Source organism: Macrotis lagotis, chromosome 1 (genome assembly GCF_037893015.1).
Source record: "Macrotis lagotis isolate mMagLag1 chromosome 1, bilby.v1.9.chrom.fasta, whole genome shotgun sequence".
Lineage (NCBI taxonomy): Eukaryota > Metazoa > Chordata > Mammalia > Peramelemorphia > Peramelidae > Macrotis > Macrotis lagotis.
In genome coordinates this window covers 496,387,944-496,414,478 of record NC_133658.1, presented here as the reverse complement: position 1 = coordinate 496,414,478, position 26,535 = coordinate 496,387,944, and the positions used below count along the sequence as shown (strand labels likewise).

Sequence of the window (26,535 nt, the reverse complement as noted above, 5' to 3'; positions counted from 1 at the left end):
ACAAAGTCCAAGCTAGAAAGCAAGTGTCCCAGACCCTAATTCAATCCCATCATTGTCAAGTTCTTACTTAATCTTTAGGCCCAGAGCTGGGACTAGGTTTTTAAAGACATCATGAGTATTCAAATAAACAATTCTAATTCTTCTAATCCTAGGAAATGATGAGAGAAGAGTAAGCACTAACATTATTTTCCAAAACCAAACCTTGCCACTTTAAGACTCTACCACACATCTATAACCCTTATGAATTTTGGTGAAGACACAAATTAAGACTCTACCGCACATGGGGTGGCTAGGTGGCACAGTGCATAGAGCACTGGCCCTGGAGTCAGGAGGACCTGAGTTCAAATCCAGACTCAGAAACTTATAATTACCTAGCTGTTGTGGCCTTGGGCAAGCCACTTAACCCCATTGCCTTGCAAAAACCTAAAAAAAAAAAACTCTACCACACATCCATAACTCTTATGAATTTTGGTGGAGAAGACACAAAAAAAGATGCACCTATGCTCCAAAACCAAACCCTGCCATTTTTAAGACTCTACTATAATACTATGAATATTGGTGGAGAGGTCACAAAAACAGTACAGAAAGTATGGGAAATGAGAAGACAATAACAAGGAAGAGTAGAGAAGAGAAGTAGCTTATACTGACTTTTAAAATTTTTTTTATGCTTTTTTTTAATACTGACTTTTAATACTCCTATTGTTTATCCATCTGAATATACTTTTGGCTTCTGGCTCTTTCATAGCAGTTACTATCGAAGACCTTTTCAAGAGACTCCTGAGAATCTATCTAACCTCACCAAATGTACCTCACCATAAAATCTCACCAAACCTACAATTCCACTTACCTTCCTGTCTAGTACTGTGGGGATGAAATCATATCCAATTCCCTCCACTTCATATACTGTTTTGTCAGTCTGGTTCAGGTCTTCTGGCTCAGCAAGGATAGATCCTTCTGGATCAACACCAATGATCTGAAGGGATTTTTTAAAATAAGCTTCAAGATTGATGTCTTGCTAAGTTGTCTTATCAACATACAAAAGAGTCATCAGAAACACTATCAATAGCATTAATAAGGGCTTACTTGAACATGATGTCAAGTTACTTCACAGGAATGAGATCTACCTTTGAGTTGTTTATGATCGAGATTCACAATACCCACACAAATGTATGGAGGAAGGCATTTACCCAGGTGCAGACACACTGCCAGGTCCTGTTTTAGCATTCCCCAATAAAGATAATCTCCCCCCACAAACACTCCATTGTATTACAATGAGTTGAATTTGATATTCATCTATGTTAGCATTCAATTTATAAATCATAAATATTTTTAGCAAATTTTCTTATGATACTTTATTCTGAAACATGGTCAGACATTGTTTCTTCACATTTTTCAGGTAACCTGATTTTTCTTGTACTAATTTTAGTAGTTTTTAAAATGTGTTTTGAACTTATTAGCCACATGGATGTATTTTTTTTAGTAGCCTCAGTTTCTTTTTTTCCATTTTAAAAATTTTATTTATTTATTTTTTTTAGGTTTTTATTTTGGGGCAAGGCAAATGAGGTTAAGTGGCTTGCCCAAGGCCACACAGCTAGGTAATTATTAAGCGTCTGAGACCGGATTTGAACCCAGGTACTCCTGACTCCAGGGCTGGTGCTTTATCCACTGTGCCACCTAGATGCCCTATTTATTTTGAGTTTTACAAATTTTCCCCTAATCTTACTTCCCTCCCCTACCCCACCCCCCACAGAAGGCAGTCTTTACATTGTTTCCATGGTGTACATTGATCCACATTGAATGTGAATGTGATGAGAGAGAAATCATATCTTTAAGGAAGAAAAATGAGGTATAAGAGATAGTAAGATTACATAATAAGATATAAGTTTTTTTCCTAAATTAAAGCTAATAATCCTTGGTCTTTGTTCAAACTCCACAGTTCTTTCTCTGGATACAGATAGTATTCTCCATCCCAGATAGCCCCAAATTGTCCCTGATTGTTGCACTGATGGAATGAATGAGTCCATCAAAGAATAGCCTCAGTTTCGATTCAGACCTGGTTTCATTTTATATTTGAGGGAGTATTCAGGATCAAATTTCCCTTGTGATTTCTCATGCTACCATTTTCCAGGAAGTCTCTCCCTCCATCAGAGACAAAACTAGCAATTCTGATGTACAGGGAAAGTACCACAAACCTGGAGTGAAAATAGGAACTTTTTTATTTTTGCAAGGCAAGGAGGGGGGTTAAGTGACTTGCCCAAGGTCACACAGCTAAATAAGTATTAAGTGTCTGAGGTCAAATTTGAACTTGGGTCCTCCTCCAGGGTTGGTGCTCTATTAATGAATTTCTTAAGAATTCAATTTTGCTGAGTGAGCAGGAAGGCAGGGTATGTGGATGGAGTTGAGGTGGAGGGGAATCTTACTTAGAAGTTAGGGAGAAAAGATAGGGATGAGCTATCCGATGACTTACTATTTTAACTAGTCTTGCTAATAAGGTGCTAAACTTAGTTGTTTCAACTAGTATATATGTTATTGTCTTCTACATTCTGATGCCTCAGGACAAAGCTCTATTGATTTACACTTCAAGCTGTGCCTTGCACATCTCTTTATAGCCTTCAATTGGGAAATCAAATAAAATCTAAAATTCATGGGAAGAGACAATGACTGGAGTTAATAATATCAGACATATACAATTCAGAGTTATGTAGCAGAAAGGAGTTCCATTAATGGAAGTCCTTCAGGAAGAGTTATTGAAATGTTTAGGTTTTCACAGTACTTACTTGGCATTCTGGGCATTTCTCCTTCAATTTCCTGGCAATACCTGTAATTGTGCCCCCTGTGCCAGCAGCAGCTACCAACATATCCAGTTTCCCTGTTGTTATGGAAGAAGTAACAACATCTTTAGATTATATCCCTGTTCAAATTTTGTTTAATTGGAATATAACTCACCCAAATCTTACCAAACCCTAATTAAGGAAAATCACACAAAAAAGATAAAATAAAAATAGGAAATTGAGACAAAAGAAATTCTTTATTCATTCTAATCCTATAAAAAGAAATTCTTATCAATGGCCAGAAAAAATCAGTTGGTTTTCCTTCAATTACTAAAATGTTTTCTACCAGATTTGATTTTCCTTTACTTTGTTAGCTTCATGAGAACTCCCATTCTTGGAGACAGGTCTGAACATGGATCAAGAAAAGCTATGTGGGTATCTGGATCAAAACTCAGGATTTTTTGGCCAAATCAAAGCACACCAAAACAAGAACATCCATTAATTAGATAACTAACTTAATGGGGCTTGACTCTGAGAAAGAAAATGTTTAAAGGTTGCTTTATGTGGGTGCCAGTGTTGGAATGATCAGAGAACTCTTTGCCCTCTTGGCAAACCATAGTCTACCCAGAAGTACTGGACACATGCCTTCTCCCTAAGGGAGATTTTATCAAGCAAATCAAAGAAAGCAAAAATATTCCTACCATCACATACTTTGCCTTGGTAGAAAAAAATTATTAATCATATTTTACAAATGAGCCAACTGAAATAAAAGAAGAATGAATGATATGTTTATTTCCCCTGGTTCCCAGGAAATAAATAGCAATCAAGCATAACTCCCAGGACAGGACATACATACCATCACATTGCTGCAAGATCTCCTCTGCTGTGCTGTCATAGTGAGCAAGGGGATTACTGGCATTTCGGTACTGTGTGGGAACATGAATGAAGGGAGCAACAGAATTGTGAGATGAGATGAAGAAAAATAATATTTACCCTACAAAAGGCTTATTGTATAAAACAATGGGAAAGTTGACTTTTTTACTTCATCTAATCCAGTGCTCTCAGTTTACAATGATGAAACAGGTCTAGAGAGCTTAAATGATACGCCCAAGGGTCACCCAAAAGTTAGAAATATAGTTAGGATTATAAATATCTGTAAAAGTATTTATCCTCATATCCTTGAACCACTTAAATTCCCCATATTTATGTAACATTTCTAAAGTATCTTCAAGGATCAATGTTCCTGAGGGAGGGTAGTATGGATATCACTTTTTCCCTTTCACAGATGAAGATGGAAGCCCAAAGAAATTAAGTGTCTTGCCCAATCACACAGTTAATAAATGTCAGAGTCTAAATCTTTCCATTACAACATAGCTGCCCTATAATTAGGTCAGATACTTCCTAAGATCCTGTTTCCTTAGACTCTACCTCAAAAGTTAAAAACAAGTGATATGGAATGGTTAACCCAAAGGGCTTATGTAAGAATACCCCAAGTTCTTTACATAATATTCATTTCAGTCTAAACAAACAGAAATAAAGTATAAAAATGCTGACAGATTAACATTTATTTGATTTACTGAAAGCAGAGCACAAACAAAAACTTTATCAATCCTCCCAAGCCCAGTGGGACTGGAAAAAATATGACAGCTAGACAGAAATTATTTATGGTGAGACTACTATAGGATTAATACTGTGCTTGTCTACAATGGAAGATCAACTCCTGAAGAAAAATCTAAAATATATACTAAGAATATCTAAGAGATATTTATACTTTCTTTCCGTGCCTTATATCAAGAAATCAATAGGGAAAATACTTCCTTATGTGACCTCAAAATCAAACATAAAAAACAAGGTCCCCTTGTACAGCCTTCTTCAGTTACAGACAGACCTCACCTGGTCCAAAATGTGAGAATTGGGAATCTCATTTTTCAGCCGCCATGCCACCCCTACATGAGATTCAGGGGAATCAAATCTGGCACTTGTTGGAGTTCTCACAATTTCAGCTCCCAGGGCTCTCAGGACATCCACCTAAATCGAAGAATATATTAGCATTCAGAGTAATCTAGGTCAAGAAGAGATATATATTCTATATAAAAGAGTGTTGGGAATGTTTGGATTAGTACTATTTAAAATTGGGAAATATAGCTTTAAGAAAGGCCTATGATTATTGCCTGAGCTATCAGTCTGAGCAGACTCAGACAAGCCTACCTTTTCCATACTCATTTTCTCTGGCATCACAATGATGCAACGATACCCTTTCACTGCTGCAGCCAGGGCCAGCCCAATTCCTATAAGATAAGCACACAATAAAAGGAGTTTTAGGAGGGAACTGCTATATAGGGCCATCCTTGAGAAATGATACAGCAGTGAGAGGGACCTATAAGGCACTGAGTGGAATTTAAAGTCCATCCAAGGACCAGTCCAAAAAGTACAATGAACAGAAATTTTGGGAATTTCAAAAGATAGATAATTTGATCACCTAGTCCCAGTTCAATAACAGGTTGAGACTTAGATTAAAAACAGTAATGAATTGCCCAGAGTAGAAAAACCAACTGAGCTCAGAGCATAGAAGATCTAAGTCCAATTGCATAAGTATTTGTTACACACCTAATATCACAAAGTACAAAAATAAAAGGTATAACGAGCCAAATATTTAGGTGGACAGAAGTAGGAAGTCTGACCAAGGCAACATATAAAAAAAGCATGACAATGTTATAAAAAGGAAACAAATATATGCTAAGGAAATGTCAAATAAGAAAAAGATCCCATTAGGATGGGTCTTGCCAGGGAAGAAATTTTTTTTATTGTTCCATTATTTATTTTTTTTAAAGATTTTATTTATTTTGAGTTTTACAATTTTTCCCCTAATCTTACTTCCCTCCCCCTGCACCCCCCACATAAGGCAATTTGCCAGTCTTTACATTGTTTCCATGGTATACATTGATCCAAGCTGAATGTGATGAGAGAGAAATCATATCCTTAACAGGGAAGAATTTTTAAGCAATCTTGAAGATGGGGGCAAAGTACACAAAGCTTATTGTCTATACTTTCCCTCTGACTTGAGTTCCTCTTACTGAAGGCAAGGAAGAATTAATAAAAAAAAAAATCACAATTTTCCTTTTTATAAAAGAGAACAAGCTATTGTTCAAAGTCAAACAGAACATTGATCAACGTCAAAAACAATCATGACTTCAAAAGACTGATAGTGAAGCATGTTTTCACTCAGCAGGGAAATAGAATGATGCATACACCCTCAAAAACGGTCAGTCTGTGGATTTGTTGTTTAATTGTGCTTTTTGTTGTTGCCGCTGTTGTTTCAAAGGAAGGTTCTAATGAGGGTGAAAGAGGAAAGGGCTAGGAAAGAGGGAAGAAAGGCTCCAGGGATGATAAAACTGACCAGTATTTCCAGAAGTTGGCTCAATTATTGTATCTCCGGGTTTCAAAATGCCTGTTTTTTCTGCATCCTCTATCATTCTCAAGCTGATTCGATCCTTCACACTCCCTCCAGCATTGAAGAATTCACACTTTGCCACTGGGGAAGGGGGACGGTGGAACACAGATTAGGAGTTCTGATTTGTATTAGGCCAGCCTATCTCCTTCAGAATTTTCTTTAGGATTCTGCCACATTCAGAATGCCTACAACTGCAGGATCCAAACTACTCTGTTACTAAGAATCCACTTTCAGAAAGATTTTATACATTCAAATTTTCTTCAGTTACATCTGGTTACATTTTCTATGTTGAATATTATTATTATGGTGCTTGATGATAACATAAAGATTTAACAGTTACATTCAGTCCAACATAATTACATATTTATCTGTTCCCTTCATCATAATAATAGGTACTGGCACCCAGAGATAAAGGGGGGGGGTAATCAACAGTGTCAAATGCTAGAGAGATCAAGAATAAAGGCTGAGGAAAAGATCTTTATAGCCATTTTCTCTTCCTAAGTACTTTACCCTCCCTGGATTTTCAAGAACACTGCTCTCAAAAAAATTCCCCTATTTGTATGACCTAAGTCTCCTTTGCTGAATCACTGACCTTATCCTAGGCTCCTTTATTAATATTCTCCAAGGTTCTGTCTTCTTTCTCTAGATGATTCCACCACTTTCTTCCTTCATCTAGATATCTAGTCTTAGTCTTTCTCCTAAAATTCAGACCTGCATCACCTACTGGAATCTCCGACTGAAGTCTCATAAACAGAAATTGTCCAAAATAGAATTCATTAACTTTTCTTCAAAGTATTCTCCCGTTTCTACTGAGAACATTATCATTTTTTCAATAACCCATTTCTATTGAGAATATCACAATTTTTCCAGTAATCCAGCTTCAATCATTATCAAGTTTCTCTTTCCCCATCCAATCATTTTCTAAGTTGTGTTGAGTCTCTTTCCACAACGTTTGCTCCCATCTGGCCCCTTCCCTCACAAAAGCTACCATTCTAGTTTCTTGCCTAAACTATTACTATAGTTTTTTCAATTTTTCTTCCTACTCTAATCTCTCCTCTCTAATTCATCCTTCACATAGCTGCCAAATTGACATTTCTAAAGCACAGGTCTGACTGCATTATTTCCCTGCTTAAGAACCTTGCCTCCAGTATGAATTACAAACTCCTTTGAGATTAAAATACTTTCATAAACCTTTTCAGACTTAATGAAAATTCCATAATGTGATAGCATTTATGCAGATAGAGGGACTTGCCTTGGTAGGAAATAAGCTATCTGAGTCAAGGTAGATGAGGAAAGGAAAGGAGGGAGCTCATAGCAAATGACTTCATTTTTTTCCTGTAAAATATAAGGCAAGGGTCTCAATTAAGGGAGCTGGGGAAGCCAAAGGAGGTTTGAAGAGTAACTGTGGAATGAAAAGTAGTTGAAACAGAGTCCAAACTTCTTGAGAGTCCTAAACTCTTTTCCCACTTTTTCCTAACTCCTGAATAGTATGGTTTCTGACTTCATCATCCCATCAAAACTCCTCTCTTAAAAGTGGCACAGTGGATAGAGCACCGGCTCTGGAGTCAGGAGTACCTGAGGTCAAATCTAGCCTCAGATACTTACTAAATACCTAGCTGTGTGGCCTTGGGAAAGTCACTTAACCCTATTTCCCTTGCAACCTCCCCCCCAAAAAAAGTTACCAGTGGTCTTTTTATTTGCCAAATCCAATGATATTTTCTCAATCTTCATTCTTCTTGACCTTTCTCTCAAGATTTCTAAAACATCATTCTCTCTTGGTTCTCCTACCTATCTGATCATTCCCTTCTCAGTCTCCTTTGTTGTATCCTTATCCTGGTACTGGGCTCTCTTCTCTTCTCCATCTATATTACTTCCTTTGGTGATCTTATCGGCTGCCATGGATTTAATTATCGTCTCTATATTGATGATTCTCAAATTTACCCTTCCTGCCCTAACCTGTCTGTTGATCTCAAGCCTACAATTGCCTTCCTGATAGCTCCAACTGGAAGTTCAGTAGACAGTTTAAACTTAACATGTCCAAAACTGAATTCATCCTTTTTCCTCCTAAACACTTTCCAGATTTCCCTACTATCATTACACCAGGCTTGCATCCTAAATGACAGCCTCAATTTTTCACTATCTCTCACCCTTCCTTTGGCTGTTGCCAAGACCTGTTGACTTCACCTTGGCAACATCACTCAAATACACCCCTTTCTATCCTCTGACACTGCCACTACTTTGGTGCAGGCTTTCGTTGACTTATCTCTGGACCGATATGGGTCTGTCTGCCTCAAGTCACTCCCTGCTCCAACTCTTCCCCCATTTAATCACTAAAGTGATTTTCCTAAAATATAGGTTTGATGATATCATCCCCCTTACTAAATAAACTCCAGTGGCTCCTCCTTACCTCCAAGATTAAATGTAAATCCTTCATTTTGGCAATCAAACCCCTTCATAACTTAGTTCCCTAACTCCAACCTTCCTAGTCTGTTTATACCTTATTCCTGGCCATATATACCCTTCAATCCAGTGATCCTGATCTTGGAATTCTCTGACCAAAACACTCCATCTTTTGGCTCTGGAGATTTTCTCTGACTGTCTGTCCAGGCCAGGGATGTTCTCTCTCTCCAACTCTGCCTACTGTCTTCCCTGGCTTCTTGTAAGACCCAACTAAAATTCTGCCTTCTTACCTTCACTGCTTTCTTTCTGTTCATTATTTTCTGTTTGTTTGTACATATCTATATGTATGTCATTTCTTCCATTAGATTGGTAGCTCCTTGAGGGCAGGGACTTGTCTTTTGCTTCTTTTTAATATGTCTAGCTCTCCACAATGCATAGCACACAGTAGGTGCTTAATAAATGTTTACTACTTGATTCCCTTACTTCATGGACTAGACATATCTGCTCATTGTTCTGTGAGAACATTTTATTCTTATCTCTAAATTTTTTTCCTAACAATCTCCCACTTTATAGAACTCCAAGCTTTCTCCAAAGCTCAGATTAAGTGCTACTTCCTGAAAGAAGTCTATTCTGACATGACTCTAGAAACTAGTTTGAATTGTTTTTTAAGTATTCTTTGAAAAAAAAAATTGTTTATATTGGTGCAGTGGATAGAGCATCAGCCCTGGCATCAGGAGGATCTGAGTTCAAATCTGACCTCAGATACTTAATAATTGCCTAGCTATGTGACCTTGGGCAAGTCACTTAACCCCCACTGCCTTAAATTAAAAAAAGAAAAGAAAAACTGTTTATCTCCAAGAGAACTTAAGTTCCTTAAAGTCAGAGACTATTTCATTTTTCTGTTTGTAGTCTTAGCACATAACAAAGGGCTAGTCACATAGGAGGCACTAAATAAATGCTTATTGAAGCAGGGTAGCTTTGATTGTTACATGTTTAAATGGCTATGTAATTTATTTATTTATTTTTTCAAGGCAATGAGGTTAAGTGACTTGCCCAAGGTCACACAGTGAGATAATTATTAAGTATCTGAGGCCAGAATTGAACTCAGGTCCTCCTGGTTCTATCCACTGAGCCACCTAGCTGCCTCTGCTATATAAATTAAAAGGCAAAAGTAGGCTATACTAAAGAGAGATTTGTGGCTTCATGTACACTCTTCTTCTGTTCAATTTTGTCTAAGGAAATATACTCACAAAGTTCACATTTCAGTCCAAAATTCTTCCCAATCTTATTGATTCTGACCATAGGTGTATCCCCAATTTTCTTCAAAATATCAGGAATGACTCTGGGTGTCTTTGACCTAAAAAGACCAATTTGTACATATAATCAGGAAAAAAAAGAACCCCCTGGATTTAGCAGCAACAAAGCATACTTTTATTGTCCTATGGTGGCAATAAATTATTACATGGATAAAGATATATTTATAGTCATTATCAATTTTTAAAAATGCAAATCAAAATAATTTCAAGATATGCCTTCTAATTGTTCATCTTTGTGTTAATTTCTATAGCCCTCTGTGTAATAGCAATTTTTGGAAGTGTCTGTCTTTTGGGTGAAGTTTGAAGGTGGGAATAGGTTTTACTTTATTTTTTACATTAATTGGTTCATTTCTGGTTAAGTACCCTATATAGGTACTTTCTATCTTCTCCCTACCCATCCCTTCAACTTATTTTTGTAAATCTCAATGGTATTTTTTTTTCAAATTACATGTACAGAATATTTTCAATATTCATTTTTGTAAAATTTTCTCCCTCCTTCCCTTTCCTCCCCTTTCCTAAGACAGCAGGCAATCTGATATAGGTTATACATGCACAATCATGTTAAATATATTTCTATATTAGTCATGTTGTAAAAGAATAATCATTACAAAAGGAAAAAACCAAGTCAGCTTTTTTTGTTGTCTTTCCCTATTTTAGAATGTGAGATCCTCAAAGGCTGTCTTTCTTTTATTGTTGTACCTGCACTCCTAATATTTGGGACCATGGTCAATACATTTTAAGTGTCTTAATAAATGCTTATCGACTTCACTTAAGGCTCATAGCTTTTGATACTTGAAGAGAATTCAATTGCTGCTGAATTCATTAAAATGGAGAATTTTAAAAATGAAAATACTTACAAGGAGACATGTTGATGAGGAGATTCCGAGATAGGTTTGCCTAGCTGCCAAGTACACTTGCTGGGGTTATCTGGCCGGATCCACTTTCGCTCCTTCTCAACTTTGTTGTCACAGTTAGCTGATTCTAGGTTTCCATTCTCCAGGTTGTTGCTAGAGAGATGAGGGCAAACCTTGGTTTCCCTATCAATCTGAGAAGGATCACGAGGCATGCTATAAATAAGCTAAGGGCAAAAAGAAGCAGGAAATATTCCATTTAAGATTAGTCCTAATTTTAAAAATTATTTGCACTTTTTTTTTAAGGTTTTTGCAAGGCAAATGGGGTTAAGTGGCTTACCCAATGCCTCACAACTAGGTAATTATTAAATGTCTGAGACTGGATTTGAACTCAGGTACTCCTGACTCCAAGGCTAGTGCTCTATCTACTGTGCCCCCTAGCCGCCCCTATTTGTACTCTTTAAAGTTTTATTAATACCATTTTTTAAATTTTATACTATGTTTTAGATATACTTCTTCCCACCTTCTTCCTTTCCAACCCCAGTCTTCCCTTCTAACAAAGAAAAATAGTTAAGCAAAACTACCTATGAAATATTCTTTATCATCTCTCCTTATCTCTTCACAGGAAAGATTGGTCATAATCTAAATTTTGGGATTGGTCATATTGTTCTTTTTGTTGACCTTCTTGTCAATATCCAAGTTGTTGTTTTAGTTTTTGCAGGGTAATGGGGTTAGGTGACTTGCCCAAGGTCACACAGTTAAGTAAGTATTAAGTGTCTGAAGTCAAATTTGAACTCCTCTCCAGGGCCAGTGCTCTATCCATTGGGCCACCTAGCTGTTCCCAGCCATGTTTTATTATTTCTTCTTCAATTCATATATCTTCTCACATTTCTCTGATTTTTCTTATTCCTCATTTTTTATAGTACAACATTTCATTATATTAAAATTCAAAAATTTGTTCAACTATTCCTCAATGAGCACACAATTTGTTTCCAGTGCTTTGCTATCACTAAAAATACTGCTATGAATATGCTGCTATATATGGAATCTTTTTTTCTGTCTTTGACATCCTTCAGCATATGCCCAAATATTTCCTTTAAAAAGTTAGTGATCATCTGCTCTTTTCCTTCAGAAGACTGAAAAGTATTTCACAACCAATTCTTTCCAGTTGAAGTGTAGTAATGAGCAACTGATGCCAGGGATGTTTGGATATAAACTAGATACTTCATAGAGACATACTTAGAAATGAGGCATTTTCTCCTTACTGATCTCCAAAAGCCCTTATTATATGTTCCTCACTTAGTTGTAAAATGTTAGAACTTTGGGGCAGCTAGGCGGTGCAATGGATAGAGTCAGGAGGGTCTAAGTTCAAATTTGGCTTCAGACACTTAATAATTAACCAGCTGTGTGATCGTGGGCGGGTCATTTAACCCCATTGCCCTCCAAAAACCAAAATGTGTGTGTGTGTGTGTGTGTGTGTGTGTGTGTGTGTGTGTGTGTGTGTGTGTATGTAAAATTTTAGAGTTTAAAAGGACCTAAGAGCTCAACCATCTAGGTCTACCTTCTCATACTGATATTAAGTGTTTAATATAGATGTATGTTACTTTGTAAACTTTTAAAGTATTTTATAAATACTAGTTATTATTTAAGCTGTAAGAGGAAAAGAGGCAAATGAGACATGAGAAAAGTTTTATACAGGTAGTCAAACTAGAGTTTCTTTTTCCTTTGCCCTTCAAGAGATTTGGAGACTGCTCTGCTGGTCTGTTATTTCCACATTGCCGGTGGTCTTAGTGATTGATGGTTAGAATAACTGCTAATACTAGAAAGTAGCAGAAGCAATGAAGACCTTGGAGAAGGGTCCAAGGAAGGCACTGCAGTTGTGAATGACGCTAGCATGGCTGTATTGTGGAGAAGAACCTAATGAAAGCTTCTGTGGAGGGGGCAGCTAGGTGGCACAGTGGATAGCGCACCGGCCCTGGAGTCAGAAGGACTTGAGTTCAAATCCAGCTTTAAACAAGTAATACTTGCTTAGCTGTGTGACCTTAGACAAGTCAATTAACCTCATTGCCTTACAACCCTCCCCCCCTCCAAAAAAAAGAAAGCTTCCATGGAACATCAGACTGGGATATTGGGGATCCTGATCCCAACCTCCTCTTTTGCCTTCTTCTCTGGTTTCACCAATTCTGACAGCATACACAGTCTCTTCCCTTAATCTTACCCATGATTAATTCAACAGAAGGCACATTTATTGGAGAAGTCTATCAAGCAAAGAAATTTCTTTATCACCTTGCTCTGTGCCGACTCCAATAGAATTCTTCACTTTACTATGTTTTTAATAAATCAGGTGGTCAGTGAAAATTCAACAGAGAACAGACTTCCCAAATGTGAAGTCGAGTAGAAGCACTAAGAAAACCAATGGAGATTTATGCAATTTTAATATGTAAGAGTGCAAGTAGGAGTTTGATAACTGACTAGTATTCTAGAATTTATAATTTAGAGGAACATATGTTTCCTTCTAGCTGTGAGAGAAATTTAGACTATGACCTTTGAACCAGGGAACAGATTGGACTCATACCTAAATTTGGAAAAAGGGATTATACACTGGATCAGAGAACAATTAGCAACAGCAAAGTAGTTACAGGTCACACCTGGAATTTAGCCATGGGGATATTAGGTGATCATAGAGAGAAGAGCTGAGCTACAAAAAAAAGGAAAGAGAAGGGGCAGCTAGGTGGCTGGTGTATAGAACACCGGCCCTGGAGTCAGGAGGACCTGAGTTCAAATCTGGCCTCAGACACTTAATTATTACCTGTGTGACCTTGGGCAAGTCACTTAACCCCATTGCCTTGCAAAGAAAAAGGAAAGAGAACACAGTGGACCTCTGACTCTTTGCAGGAATATTAGAATAAAGAACTCAGTTTAATAATTACCTAGCTCGGGCAAGTCACTTAAGCCCATTGCCTTGCAAAAAAAAATAATTCGGACATAATCTTGATGATTTTAAGTTACTCAGTCAAGGCCAGAAGGAGCTTGAAAAGGTATACTTTTGCTCCTTTCCTCTTCCTAAGCCTTTCTGATAAGCAGATTCAATCTTTTTTTCTAAGTTTTTTACTGATTTTGTTTCAGATAAAAATCAATAGTCATGCCTGTATATTCAGTCTTTGTCACAGGAAGGGAGAGGAAGCTAGGGGTTATCTGGAAATAAATAGAATGTAAATAAATTAGAGAACAAAACTCCTATCCTGAGATTAGAGTTCTTCTGAAAGAAGGGAGGGGTCAGAGCTGTAATATTAATAACTTTTTATCTAATAATAAATTCCATAAACTAGCAAAAAAAAGAGTCATTATGGAAGTTAAAGCTATAAAGTGGACTAATTGTTGCCACAATTATGATAGAGGACACTAACTGAACTTTAGTTTTTTTCTTGCAAGGTAATGTGGTTAAGTGACTTGCCCAAGGTCACACAGTCAGGCAGTTATTAAGTGTCTGAAGCCACATTTGAACTCAGGTCCTCCTGACTCCACGGCCAGTGCCCTATCCACTGTGCCATCTCGTTACCCCCTCCCCATGGCCTTCTTACACAAGAAGATCCTTCACTCCTTTGGTCCTTTCCTCCAATGGGTGAGTTCTCATTTTAGGGAGTACTTAGACCAGCCGTGCTCTCTCCATCATTCCCCTTGAGTTTCTCTACTTTTGACTCACCCATTTCTCCAGCATGCCCCAATGGAGGAGTCTGTATTGTCTTTCCCCATATCTATATTTGTGTTGATTATAGTCTTGATAAATAGGAAGTGCTAAATAAAATTGTGTTGACTTGACCTGAGGGATGGCCCTCAGGTTATCCAGTTCTGCATTTTTCCAGAAGAATGAAGAAGACAAATAACTGCTGGTCAACTTTGACCTCAACAGTAATACCTGCTGGTCACAAGAGCAATTTTTCATTTTGTTTTTTCTCTCATACTCCAAAATCAATATTAAAACAGTGACAGTGGGGCTAATCACCGACTTCTGAATAGTGGAGGCGGGGGGGGGGGGGGGGGGGGGGGAGAGGAGAAGTCTAGGACCTTGTAGGAAGACCTGTCTTCCAGTGAGGGGTGACAGCAAAGCCTTGGAGAAATCTAACAGATGGGCTCTGATTACTCTCGACTGGTCACTTGAGGCAATGTCACTTGGTGGTCAAATTATAGAATACACTCCCTTGTTAGTCAATTCATAACTGGCTTTTTCTGCAAGCTTACCAACAGTGAATGAGCCATCTGGGTAGCACCTTATGTTGGTGGTGTCAAACTAAAACTGAAATAGATCCCTGGAGGCCATTTATTTGCTTAGAAAAACACAAATTAACATAAACTAAACTGCATTGTGTTTTATTTATTTTGCTAAACATTTGTCCATTACATTCTGATCTCATTCCCCTGCTGGTCTGGTTTATGTCACCTCAGACACTCACCAGTAGCCACTGTTACCCACATAAGGAAAGTAAAACCTAGTGAGGCTTTCAAAGATTCATACAAATCCTTTCTACAAACTTTTCTCAGTTAAGAACAAGTGAAACCATGTCACAGACTTGGATATGCATGTAGAAGATAAAGACATGAAACTAAAGTGAACAAAGATGGGGAAATCAGCTAAATTTTGTCATATATCTAGTTAGCTTATGGAAATTATGAATCAGATGATGACTATTAATTATCATTACTTTGTAATGATTTATTATTATTATTATATATAAACTGATATGAGAGAAAAAAGTCTCTGTTAGTCATTGGATGACATGCTGTAGAAAAGGGGCAGATGGTGCTTAAGAATCCTCTGGATTATGTAGATGGTTAGAGAAATTACTTTAATCAGGGGAACATCATTTGTGTTGTACTTTTATAAGAGTTAAATAAATACAAAACACTTTCATCATTATGACATGGAAAGGTTAAGTTAAATAAATACCATTCTCTTATTTTATAGATGAGAAAACTGAGGTTTTAAGAAGTTATGAAACTTAGGGAAGCTAGGTGGCTCAGTGGATAGAGCACCTGCCCTGGAATCAGGAGTACCTAAATTCAAATCCAACCTCAGACACTTAATAATTACCTAGCTGCATGGCCTTGGGCAAGCCACTTAACCCCTTGCCTTACAAAAAAAGAAGAAGTTATGTAACTTGTCTTTGGTCCCCTAAACAAGTAAAGTGCTGCCAAGTAAAAATGAGTAAGATAAAGTCAATTTATCAACAGTTAATTAAACATTTATCTGACACCTATCATCTTACAGGAATGGTGCTAAGAGTTAGGCACACAAAAAATAAGATTAAAGAGTCCCTGCCTACACTAAGCTTATTAGGGGAATAACAAGTGCATATAAGAGTTAAATAAATACAAAACCAATGGGGAAAGAGCACATTGGGAAAAAGTCTGAAAGAGGGATTTGCATTTCTGAGTTGAGATTTAAGAAAGTTAAAGATTCTAAAAATTGGAAATTAAGAAAGAGCCATAGGGGAGGCTAGGTAGTGCAGTGGATAGAGCACCGGCCCTTGGAGTCAGGAGTACCCGAGTTCAAATCCGACCTCAGACACTTTAATAATTACCTAGCTGTGTGGCCTTAGGCAAGCCACTTAACCCCATTGCCTCTTAAAAACTTTAAAAAAAAAAGCCATAAAGATGAAAGAAAGTTTGAGTAAAGGCATTGGGATGAGAAAAATATTATGTGATGGGGGGAGCAAGGCACCTAGTGGCTATGTCCAAAAATGTCTCCTTTTGTACTTTGAGTCTATCATTTCTGCTGGGTGGTTAGACAACATGCTTCACCATAGGTCTCTTGGAAACACATTGATATTTGTTTTTTTCTGACCTATATAGCTTTACAATATATTTCTCCCTCTCACCATGTTTGTAATGAAATTACCAAGTATAGAGTGTATATGTTAGTTAATTTAGAAGCTTTTATTAAATTCTTGGTAGAATTTTTCTATCTCATCCTCACCAATTTGGTGAATAAGCCACAATTATTTTCATGGTCTTTTTTGTTTTATTTTGTTGTTATTGTTGATATAAATACTTATTAGTATTACAATATATGATGATCAACTATCCCATTAAATAATGTTTCTTATTTAAATATCTCTAGAGATTTGATAAGACCCTCCCTACCAGCTCCTTTTTATGCCTTTCCAAGGAAGACTTGGGAGCTATTCTTTCATTTAAGTGCAATTTCTTCTGGTTTCCATTTTAGAGAGAATGTTAAGAAGGCTAATGAATGAATGAATGATTTGGCTCCTTTTTTTTTTTTTGCAAGGCAATGGGGTAAAGTGACTTTCCCCAAGGTCATACAGCTAGGTAATTATTAAGTGTCTGAGGCCGGATTTGAACTCAGGCAGGTCCTCCTGATTCCAGGGTGGGTGCTCTATCCACCCCACCACCTAGCTGCCCAGATTTGGCTCTTTCAACAATATGCCTGCTGCCTCAAGTTAGTATCAATAATCAAATTAAAGTTTATAAACAGTCTAAAAATTATATGAGTCTTAGTACCATCTGTTTCCCTTCTCATCAATCAGTCATTTCTGAAAAAGCACAAGAGGACTACAGAAGACCAAGGATCATCATTATTTTTATTTGGTCCATAGGTTGCCTTGGCTAAAAAATATTGTCACTAAGGTCAGACTAGATTGGTCCTCAGAAGACAGCTTCTTACAGAGTCAAACAGTAGAGTCCATCTAAGTTTATGCTTTCTCCTCTGAGAACCCAGGGTCATGTCCATATCAAAACAAAGCATCAAAGGAGTGCTTTGTCCCATAATAGAACCTTTGTAAATATTTGTGAATTAGCTGACTGTCCCTTCCTTCTGAATATTGTCTCATGCTGGGGTTTCTGCAACATTCTCTATTATGGTTCTTTTCTACCTAATAGGAAGGATTCTGCTCAAGCTCCTTCATAATGTCATCAGCTGGCCTCTCCTTGTGAAAGCCACCCTGGGTTCTCCAAGGTTCTTTTCCTCTTCTCTCTATTTTTTTTAGTTAGTTTTTTGGGGGCTAGGCAATAGGGTTAAGTGACTTGACCAAGGTCACATAGCTAGATAAGTGTCTGAGGCTGGATTTGAATTCAGGTCTTCCTGACTCCTCTCTATATTTTTTGTTGATCTCATAGAGTATTATAGATCTAGTCTTCATCTTTCTCCTGATATCTCATGTCTTGAATCTCCAAATTCCCTCTGAATGTCTCCTCCTGGATGTCACATAGGCCTAACAAATTATTCATTTCCTGCCCATTAAACAAATCTACCCCAACTTCTAACTTCCTTATCTCTATCAAGTTCCCACTATCCTTTTAGTCACCTCAATTCACAGCTTCAGAATCATCCATGACTCTTTACCCCATCACTTCCCACATCCAATTATTTGCCAAGTCTTAATAATTTTAACCTCTCAAATCCATTGTCTTTTCTCTATCCAGACTATGATCATCTTGACTTTTTTTCCCATCTCTCTTTTGATAATAGCCTCCTGGATGGTGTCCCTGCTCCCAGTGCCTTCCCCCTCATATCCATTCTCCACATTTTTGCCAAATTTATATTACCAAAGTCTGATCAAATGACTCCCTGGTTAAAAAAGCTTCACAGACTCCCTATTGTCTTTAGGATAAAATAAAAATTCCTGTTTGGTTTTTAAAGCCCTTCACAATCTGGCCTCAGGGTATCTTTCTAAACTGACAGCACATTACCCTCTGAACTACTCTAAGCTTCCTTATGTCAGGATATGTAATATTCTACCTTTCTTCAGTGACTCTGCACAAGCTTGGACCCCTAACTCCCAAATGAGAACATGCTCCCTTATATCTTACCTGCCTCTTGGAAATCCTCAACCCTTTCAAAAACTAATTTCAACTTCAATATGCTCTTCCTGATTCTCTCAGTTCTCCCCATCACTATGCTCTTATTTTATATTATTTTCTGAATTTATTTACTGATAAACATTTTTTATTTATATCAACAGCATCTGGTAGCATTTAAGATGAACCTGATTGCTGGTTGAGAGTTCAACAGTAGGGGGCAGCTAGGAGGCATAGTGGATAGAGCACCCGCCCTGGTGTCAGGAGGACCTGAGTTCATATGGGACCTCAGACACTTAATAATTATCTAACTTTGTGACCTAGGGCAAGTCACTTAACCCATTACCTTGCCAAAATAAAAAAAAAAGATTTTTTAACAGCAAAGAAGAGAGTAAAAGTAATGAAGGAAGTTAAGAGGGCAGGCTGGAAGATGGATAAGGCCCCTATTGGAGAACAAGCAAAAAAAAAATAGGTTTGAAGGGCTGAATTAGTGGGACTAAATATGGAAGGCCTTAGAGCCCTGGAAACATTTACATTTACTGAATAGGTAATATTACTGAAGAACAGACCTCTTCTTCCTAACAATAGAAAAACCCCAACATATTTATAGTTGTGTTAGAGGGAAAAAAAAAGACAAACAAAAGAGCCACAGGTTTTTTTGTAAGAATGATAATTAAGGGCCAAACTATACAGAATATTTATGCAGAAGTAGTATGATTTTATTAATACTTCAAATTAAGCATCTGTGAAAAAGCACTATATTAGGAAAATACTATGAAAGATAAAGTTATTTAATATCTTTCTTTTGCTATTTATGTCATTGATGACAAATTGTATATTTAGTAGCTTTAATATTTAATGTATTTCCAGTTACACAAAGTTACCTCATTTCTACAAGATGGGATCTCTTTTTCCCAATCCTTAAACATATAAAATCTGCCCAAACAAACAGATGAATCTAATATTTCTTGGGAAGGAAGAACAGAAGTGTATTAGGTTCCTTAATCAACATGTTAAGATTAAAAAATGGGCAAAAATTCCTAATTGAGGGGGTTTTTTTAGGTTTTTTAAAGGAAAAGGTTTTAAAAAGAAAGAAAAGTACTCATTTCAACCCAAACCACCATTTGATATCATCCCTTTTAAACAGTTCCTCTAACACTTAAACAGAGTTACACAAGATCCAGAAACAAACATAGGATACTATTTGATAAGCCTAAGTCTCCAGCTATCAGGGTAAGGATTTTCTATTTAACAAAAACTGGGATTATAAAGCAGTCTGGTAGACATTGCACCAGGATCTTGCACCATATTACTGCCATAAGCTCCAAATGAATACATCATAAACAAATTAGAAAAGTAGGGAAAGATATACCTTCCACAACTATGAATGGGAAAAGAGTTTTTGTCCAATTGGCTATGGAGATCATAGAAAATAAAAAGACAGTTCTGATTTTATAAAATTTAAGATTTTTTGCACAAATTCAATGCAATTAAAATTAGAAGGGAAACAGGTCTTTGTAGCAAACTTCTTTGATAAAAATCTGATAATCAAAATTAATTCAAATATAAGAACAAGAGCCAATAGCTAAAAAGTCAAAGGATAGTAACAAAAAAACTATCAATAACTATATGAAAAATGTTCCTAATCACAGTAACTATGGAAAACCAAAGTAAAAACACCTCATACCCACCAGAATGTCAACAATGACAAAAAAAAATTATTATTGGGTAGGATATAAAAAGACTGTTAGTAGACCTGTGAATTGGTAGTTATCCTAGAATCTGGAATGATACTCCAAAAGTCACTAAATTATGCCTACTCTTTGTATCCACAAATGGATCAGATAGAGGGGAAAGTCAGCATATGTGCAAATACATATAAAGTGATTATGTATGTATGTATATAGGTATACATGTTTATATGGTATTTGGTTTTTTTTAAGGTTTTTTTTTTTTTTGCAAGTCAATGGGGTTAAGTGGCTTGCCCAAGGCTACATAGCTAGGTAATTATTAAGTGTCTGAGGTCCTGAGGTTTGAACTCAGGTCCTCCTGACTCCAGGGCTGGTGCTATATCCACTGTGCCACCTAGCCGCCCTATACAAGATGGGTGCTAATTAATTGGGAATAGCTGAACAATTATGGTATAGGAAAGCAATAGAATATCATTGTGCCTTAAGAAATGACCAAAGGGATGGATGCAGAGGAATCTAAAAATTTACATGAAAAGATTCAAAGTGAAATTAGCAGAAAGAGGGGAACAATTTAAATAAAGACTATTACACTATAAGGAAAAAAATTCTAACTTAAAAATTCTAACAATGCAATGACCAATCATGACTCCAAAAGATCCAAGATAGATTAAACTTCCCATCCCTTAAGACAAAAGTCATGGAATAAATGCAAAAAGGATCCTAATAAAAGGCATGCCATATGTTTTGCTTGATTGTATTTATTTGAAGGGAGTAAGTGCATCAAAGAAAAAAATAAAAAGGAAGACACGTTTCTAAGTCTGATATTCTTTAATATGGAATTAGTATTTCTGATTAAAAATTGTTCTATCAGTCCCTAGTTGAGGTTTCCAAGTTTGAAATGTTGGTCTCTGCTCTCCACAATGTCTCTCTGCCTACTGTTATAAATCTGAAGACAAGCTACGGCTCTGTAAATAATCTTAGTTTCCCTAATTGCCTCTCCACAGCTGTGTTAAAGAGCAATTAAAGAAACCAGTCTTGCAAGGCAGGCTACTGCTCTCGTTCTCTAGAGGAGACTGAATAAATTCTTATAGTTATGACATTTTACTAAGGGACGAACCCCAACGGGTGGTAGGTCTATATTTTATCTAATACAACATAAAATATCAAGTCAAAAAAAGGAGACAGTACTCCTTGCTAATCGGATCTTTGACAGTTCTGACATAGAACAGACCTTAGAGATGGATTACAAAATCATAAAGTAATCAATGACACCTTTAGGCACAAATGTGTAAACTGACTGGTTGACCCTCAAAATTTTATGGTTCTTTGTTTGAATTTTATAAATATTGATTATTCATTTATTTTTGGGTTGGTATCTGTAAGGACGCCATCCACCCATGGGTTATTGGTAAGATCCTAGAGAATAAAATTTCATTTATAAAACTAACTTTGCTATTTCACTTTTAGCCTAAGAAAATTATGGTTAACAAAGGAAAAGAAAGAGAAAGAAAAAAGTCAATGAAACATTTGAAAATACAAGTGAAAAACAAACAAGAAGTTCAGGAAAACATTTTTTAAAAAGAAGTTCAGAAAAAAGAAAGTGGAGCACAAGTCTCCAGGTTTTCAAGTAACAATTATTGGAGTCTTTCTTTTCACTTTAAAATGAACAAATAAACAAAAAAGAACAATAATCCATCTAACTACAGAATTGTAGTTAATTAAAAAAGAGAAATTTTGGGTTGGAGGAAACCTTTTTAAAACATCATCTGCATTATAAAGAGTAGGTGACACCCAGTGGCCATAATTTCCCTAGAGAAAAGAAAATTCAACTTTTCCAGTCTCACTTTTACCCTCCTTAAGACAAAAGCAAAAGGGCTCCTCAGCAAGTGGGAACCTTGGCTGCAGATCTGCTGAGAGCCTCCAGCTTCAGGCTACCTTTCTCAGAACTTGCCCAAGAAGGATGGCGTATGTGTACAACTTCCATATGTTGACCCCTTCCAACCGCATAGATTCTACTAAAATACAATATTTTTACCCTATTCGCCTGCCACAACTCATTTACAAACCAATCACAATTTTAGAAATAAATTACTGCTTAATAGCTTCTCAAAATTTTCACAGTTAACTTTACAGGCTCATTTGAATACAAACTCTGAATCAACGAATATATTTTTTCCTTAAAATTGCTTTAATTAATAAAAAAAATGCTTCTTATTGAGTAATTTCAAACACTATTCTCCCTCATTTCTTACATGTCCTCATTTTTCCTTCTTAAAATGCTTATAGGTTTTGTTCTCCCGTTCATTTCGGATTATTCCCGCTTCCCTTACCTAGAAGTCTGGATAAATAAAGGCAAAGGAAAAAAGCAGTTCTGGAAACTATCCACCCGCAGCCAAATCCATCCAGTCCCGGATGCAAACTCTGTAACTTCCTTACACCCCCCGGGGGTCTCCGGGACATTCCGGGTGACATTTGCAATTCTCTTTGGAGATGATCCGGTTGCCCCTCCAGGGAGCCGGGCCCGGGTCCAGCCCTCAGCCCGGGCAGCTCCCGGGGGGGGGGGGGGGGGGGGGGCTGAGGGGAGAGAAGCTGCAACTTGCAAGCCAACTCTTTCCCAAAGTCGCCAACATCCTCCCCAGGACATATCTGGCCCCACAGCAAAAAACAGAGCAAACGGCGAAAATCAGATCTGAAGGGGCAGAGTGGAGGCCAGCTAGAGGCGCGCCCGGCTGCCCCTTACCTGCACCCCCCGAGGCTAAGATGATGCAATGCGGGGCGCCCGACCCACCCGCCCCTCGGCCACCTAGGCACGCATGCATCCTGGAGCTGGAAAGTTCCGAGACTTTCTCAGAATCAGCGTAGAGGAAGGAGGAGAAAGGTCTAGTAGCAGCTTATGCTTACTTGGGCTTCAGTCCGGACAAAGTGCTCGCGGGCGCCGAAGGTTCCCCGAAAACCACCTGCAAGGAGAAAAAGGGCGAAAGCGGTGGCACGCCGCCCCGGTCCCGCTCCAGTCGCGACTCTCGGGAGGAAGTGAGGGACCCAAACTCCTCCCAGCTCCGATTGTCCCAGGAGGATAAAGAGAGGAAGGCGATTTGCCCAGAGCCGGGGGCGTAGAGGGGCGCGATCGGCCAATCACGGCTCGGACAGTGCCCGCTCTGGGGCTCCGCGATGCCAGTGCTGTTTGCGGCCTGGCACGTGGCCGCGTCCCTGGCCCGGCCCCGGGCTCCTCCCTGAGGAGATTCCCACCCGCCTCGGGCCCGCGAGCCTCCCCCTGCCCGCCCCCACCTGCCTCCTCCATCTCGCCGGCCCCAGCCCGAACCACCAGAAAGCATTTGCAGGCGTGAATTTACTCCACCAAAGTCTTTTACTCATGAATTAATTTTTTCATTTTTATTATTATTTTTTTGCAAAAATCAGGGTGCTGTCAAGGAGGGACACCTGGAAGACTGTGCCACGGAAGCATGATGGTAGAGAATGAGGGTGAGTCCGCGTTGATGAAGGCCAGAAGAGGCAGAAAACAGGAATAAGTCATCAGGCTTCCAGAAAAACCCCACGGTGCCATGGACGTGGAAAGAAATCTAGACCCAAAGTTAAAGGAATTCATTTTGAAACTGCTTTACCTCGTCCAAAATCACTCGTCTGACTTTGAGTCCCACTTTTCTAATTTTTTTTATTTTTTTGCAAGGCAATGAGGTTAAGTGACTTGCCCAAGGTCACACAGCTAGATTGCCTTTGAACTCAGGTCCTCCTGACTCCAGGGCTAGCTGCCCCCACTTTGCTCATTTTAAGACTTTGAAAACTGGGGGCAGCTAGGTGGCACAGTGAATAAAGCACCGGCCCTGGAGTCAGGAGCACCTGAGTTCAAATCCAGCCTCAGACACTTAATAATTACCTAGCTGTGTGGCCTTGGGCAAGCCGCTTAACCCCATTTCCTTGCAAAAACAACAAAAAAAGGCTTTGAAGACTGAAAAGATGATACCTTTTAGCTCTAAAATCCTAAAAAACAGATTTGGTTCTCAATGCTTTCTGAATGGCACTGAGCTTCAGTGACCTCAGTAACAAAATAAACATCAAGTCTCTCAGTACACTTTGCTTTGTACTTGGTGTCCTTAACTAAATGCAGATTAGTCAATTCAGACTAGTCCATGATGGGAACAAGGAGAGAAAATTAAATTATAAATATCAATGAAAATTTAAATCAATATTAAGTTTACAAAACCTTCATGTTTATTTAACCAAGTAGCATTTTCCTCACAGCCTTCATGGAGTGATTATTTCATAACAAATCTAGAGATGAGGAAGATAGCAAAGTCATAGGAAAAAATCTCACACCTAAAACTTCCCCCAAAAGTGATGAAGAGGGGAGGCTGGGTGGCGCAGTGGATAGAGCACCAGAGCTGGAGTCAGGAGTACCTGAGTTCAAATCCGACCTCAGACACTTAATAATTACCTAGCTGTGTGGCCTTGGGCAAGCCACTTAGCACCATTTGCCTTGCAAAAACCTAAAAAATAAAAAATAAAAAATGATCAAGAAAAACATAAGGGCTAATGGACTTTTCCTTATGCAAAATCTTAATGAGATTCACTTATACAGGTTGTTGTGTTGTTGACTCTCATTTTCTTTTCTTTTTTTTTAACTTAAAGATTTTATTTATTTTGAGTTTTACAATTTTTCCCTTAATCTTACTCCCTCCCCCCCCACAGAAGGCAATTTGCCAGTCTTTACATTGTTTCTATGGTATGCATTGATCCAAATTGAGTGTGATGAGAGAGAAATCATATCCTTAAGGAAGAAACATAAAGTATAAGAGAAAGCAAGATCAGACAATAAAATATCAATTTTTTTTTTCTAAATTAAAGATAATAGTCCTTTGACTTTGTTCAAACTCCACAATTCTTTCTCTGGATACAGATGGTATTCTCCATTTCAGAGAGCCCCAAATTGTCCCTTATTGCTGCACTGATGGAATGAGCAAGTCCTTCAAGGTTGATCATCACCCCCATGTTGCTGTTAGGGGGTACAGTGTTTTTCTGGTTCTGCTCATCTCACTCAGCATCAGTTCATAAAATCCCTCCAGGTTTCCCTGAATTCCCGTCCCTCCTGGTTTCTAATAGAATAATAGTGTTCCATGACATACTTACACAACAGTTTGCTAAGCCATTCTCCAATTGAAGGGCATTTACTTGATTTCCAATTCTTTGCCACCACAAACAGGGCTGCCAAGAATATTTTTTTACAAGTGATGTTTTTACCCTTTTTCATCACCTCTTGGATCAAAGGGTATGCACATTTTTGTTGCCCTTTGGGCGTTGACCCTCATTTTTGTTTTTTTTGTTTTTGCTGGGCAATGGAGTTAAAGTGGCTTGCCCAAGGCCACACAGCTAGGTAATATTAAGTGTCTGAGGCGGGATTTGAACTCAGGTGCTCCTGACTCCAGGGCCAGTGCTCTATCCACTGAGCCACCTAGCCGCCCCTGACCCTCATTTTCGAAGAGAACCAACGACATCCAGAAGACTTGATGAAGTAGGACTTTTGCAATCGATATTCTTTACCATTTAGTAAATGACTAATGAAAGGAAATAATAATAATAATAAGATACCATCTATATAGTGCTTACTATGGGACAGACACTGTGCCACTGTAGATGCTATTATTGATCCCATTTTACAGATGAGGAACTGAAGCAAATAAAAGTTAATTGACTTGTAATTCTGGTAAGTATATTATTCTGAATTGGGTCTTCCTATTTGCAGGTCCAATGACCTATTCACTGGCCACTAGTTATAAATATCTGTGTACAGCATAGTCTTAGTTAAAGTTTACTTAGTACTAATCCTTTCCTTAATTCATTATATCTCACTCATTCTCTCTTCTACCTTCTATTTCATTCCTATTTCCTCTGGTGAAATGCATTTCTGTACTCAATTGTGTTTGTGTTTTCTTCTCTCCTTTGATCAGGTTCTGATGAGAGTGAGGTTCAAGTGAGATACCACCACCCCTTTCTCATTGTTTTTAGAGACTTCAACTTTCTGCCAAATTAGATGCCCTCTTATTACTCTTGATGATGATAAGGTTCAGAGGAAACACATGCATCATCTCCTCATATTAGAATATAAGTAGTCAATAAACTTGTTTCATCCCTTATGACTGTGTATTTGTGTTTGCCTTTTTATGTTTCTCTTCACTCCAGGGGTTGAATTTTGAAATTTCTATTGGTCTTTACAAATCTATTTTATTA

The 26,535-nt window shown here is 37.9% G+C and overlaps 1 protein-coding gene across 2 annotated transcripts in view; it reads right to left on the bottom strand.

The window, feature by feature from the left end:
• CBS (cystathionine beta-synthase) overlaps positions 1-23,352 on the bottom strand; it is a 44,957-nt gene extending 21,605 nt beyond the window's left edge. The window contains exons 1-9 of one of the 2 annotated variants that reach the window (XM_074213889.1): positions 23,197-23,352; positions 10,796-11,016; positions 9,873-9,979; positions 6,169-6,303; positions 4,980-5,059; positions 4,665-4,799; positions 3,628-3,697; positions 2,778-2,869; positions 848-973 (exon numbers count right to left, since the gene is read on the bottom strand). In XM_074213889.1, the coding sequence (XP_074069990.1) occupies positions 848-973; positions 2,778-2,869; positions 3,628-3,697; positions 4,665-4,799; positions 4,980-5,059; positions 6,169-6,303; positions 9,873-9,979; positions 10,796-11,004 (954 nt within the window). In that variant the 5' untranslated portion in view covers positions 11,005-11,016; positions 23,197-23,352. The remainder of the gene's footprint in view (positions 1-847; positions 974-2,777; positions 2,870-3,627; positions 3,698-4,664; positions 4,800-4,979; positions 5,060-6,168; positions 6,304-9,872; positions 9,980-10,795; positions 11,017-23,196) is intronic. The other variant, XM_074213890.1, reaches the window with a different exon arrangement.
• Between the last annotated feature and the right edge of the window lie 3,183 nt (positions 23,353-26,535).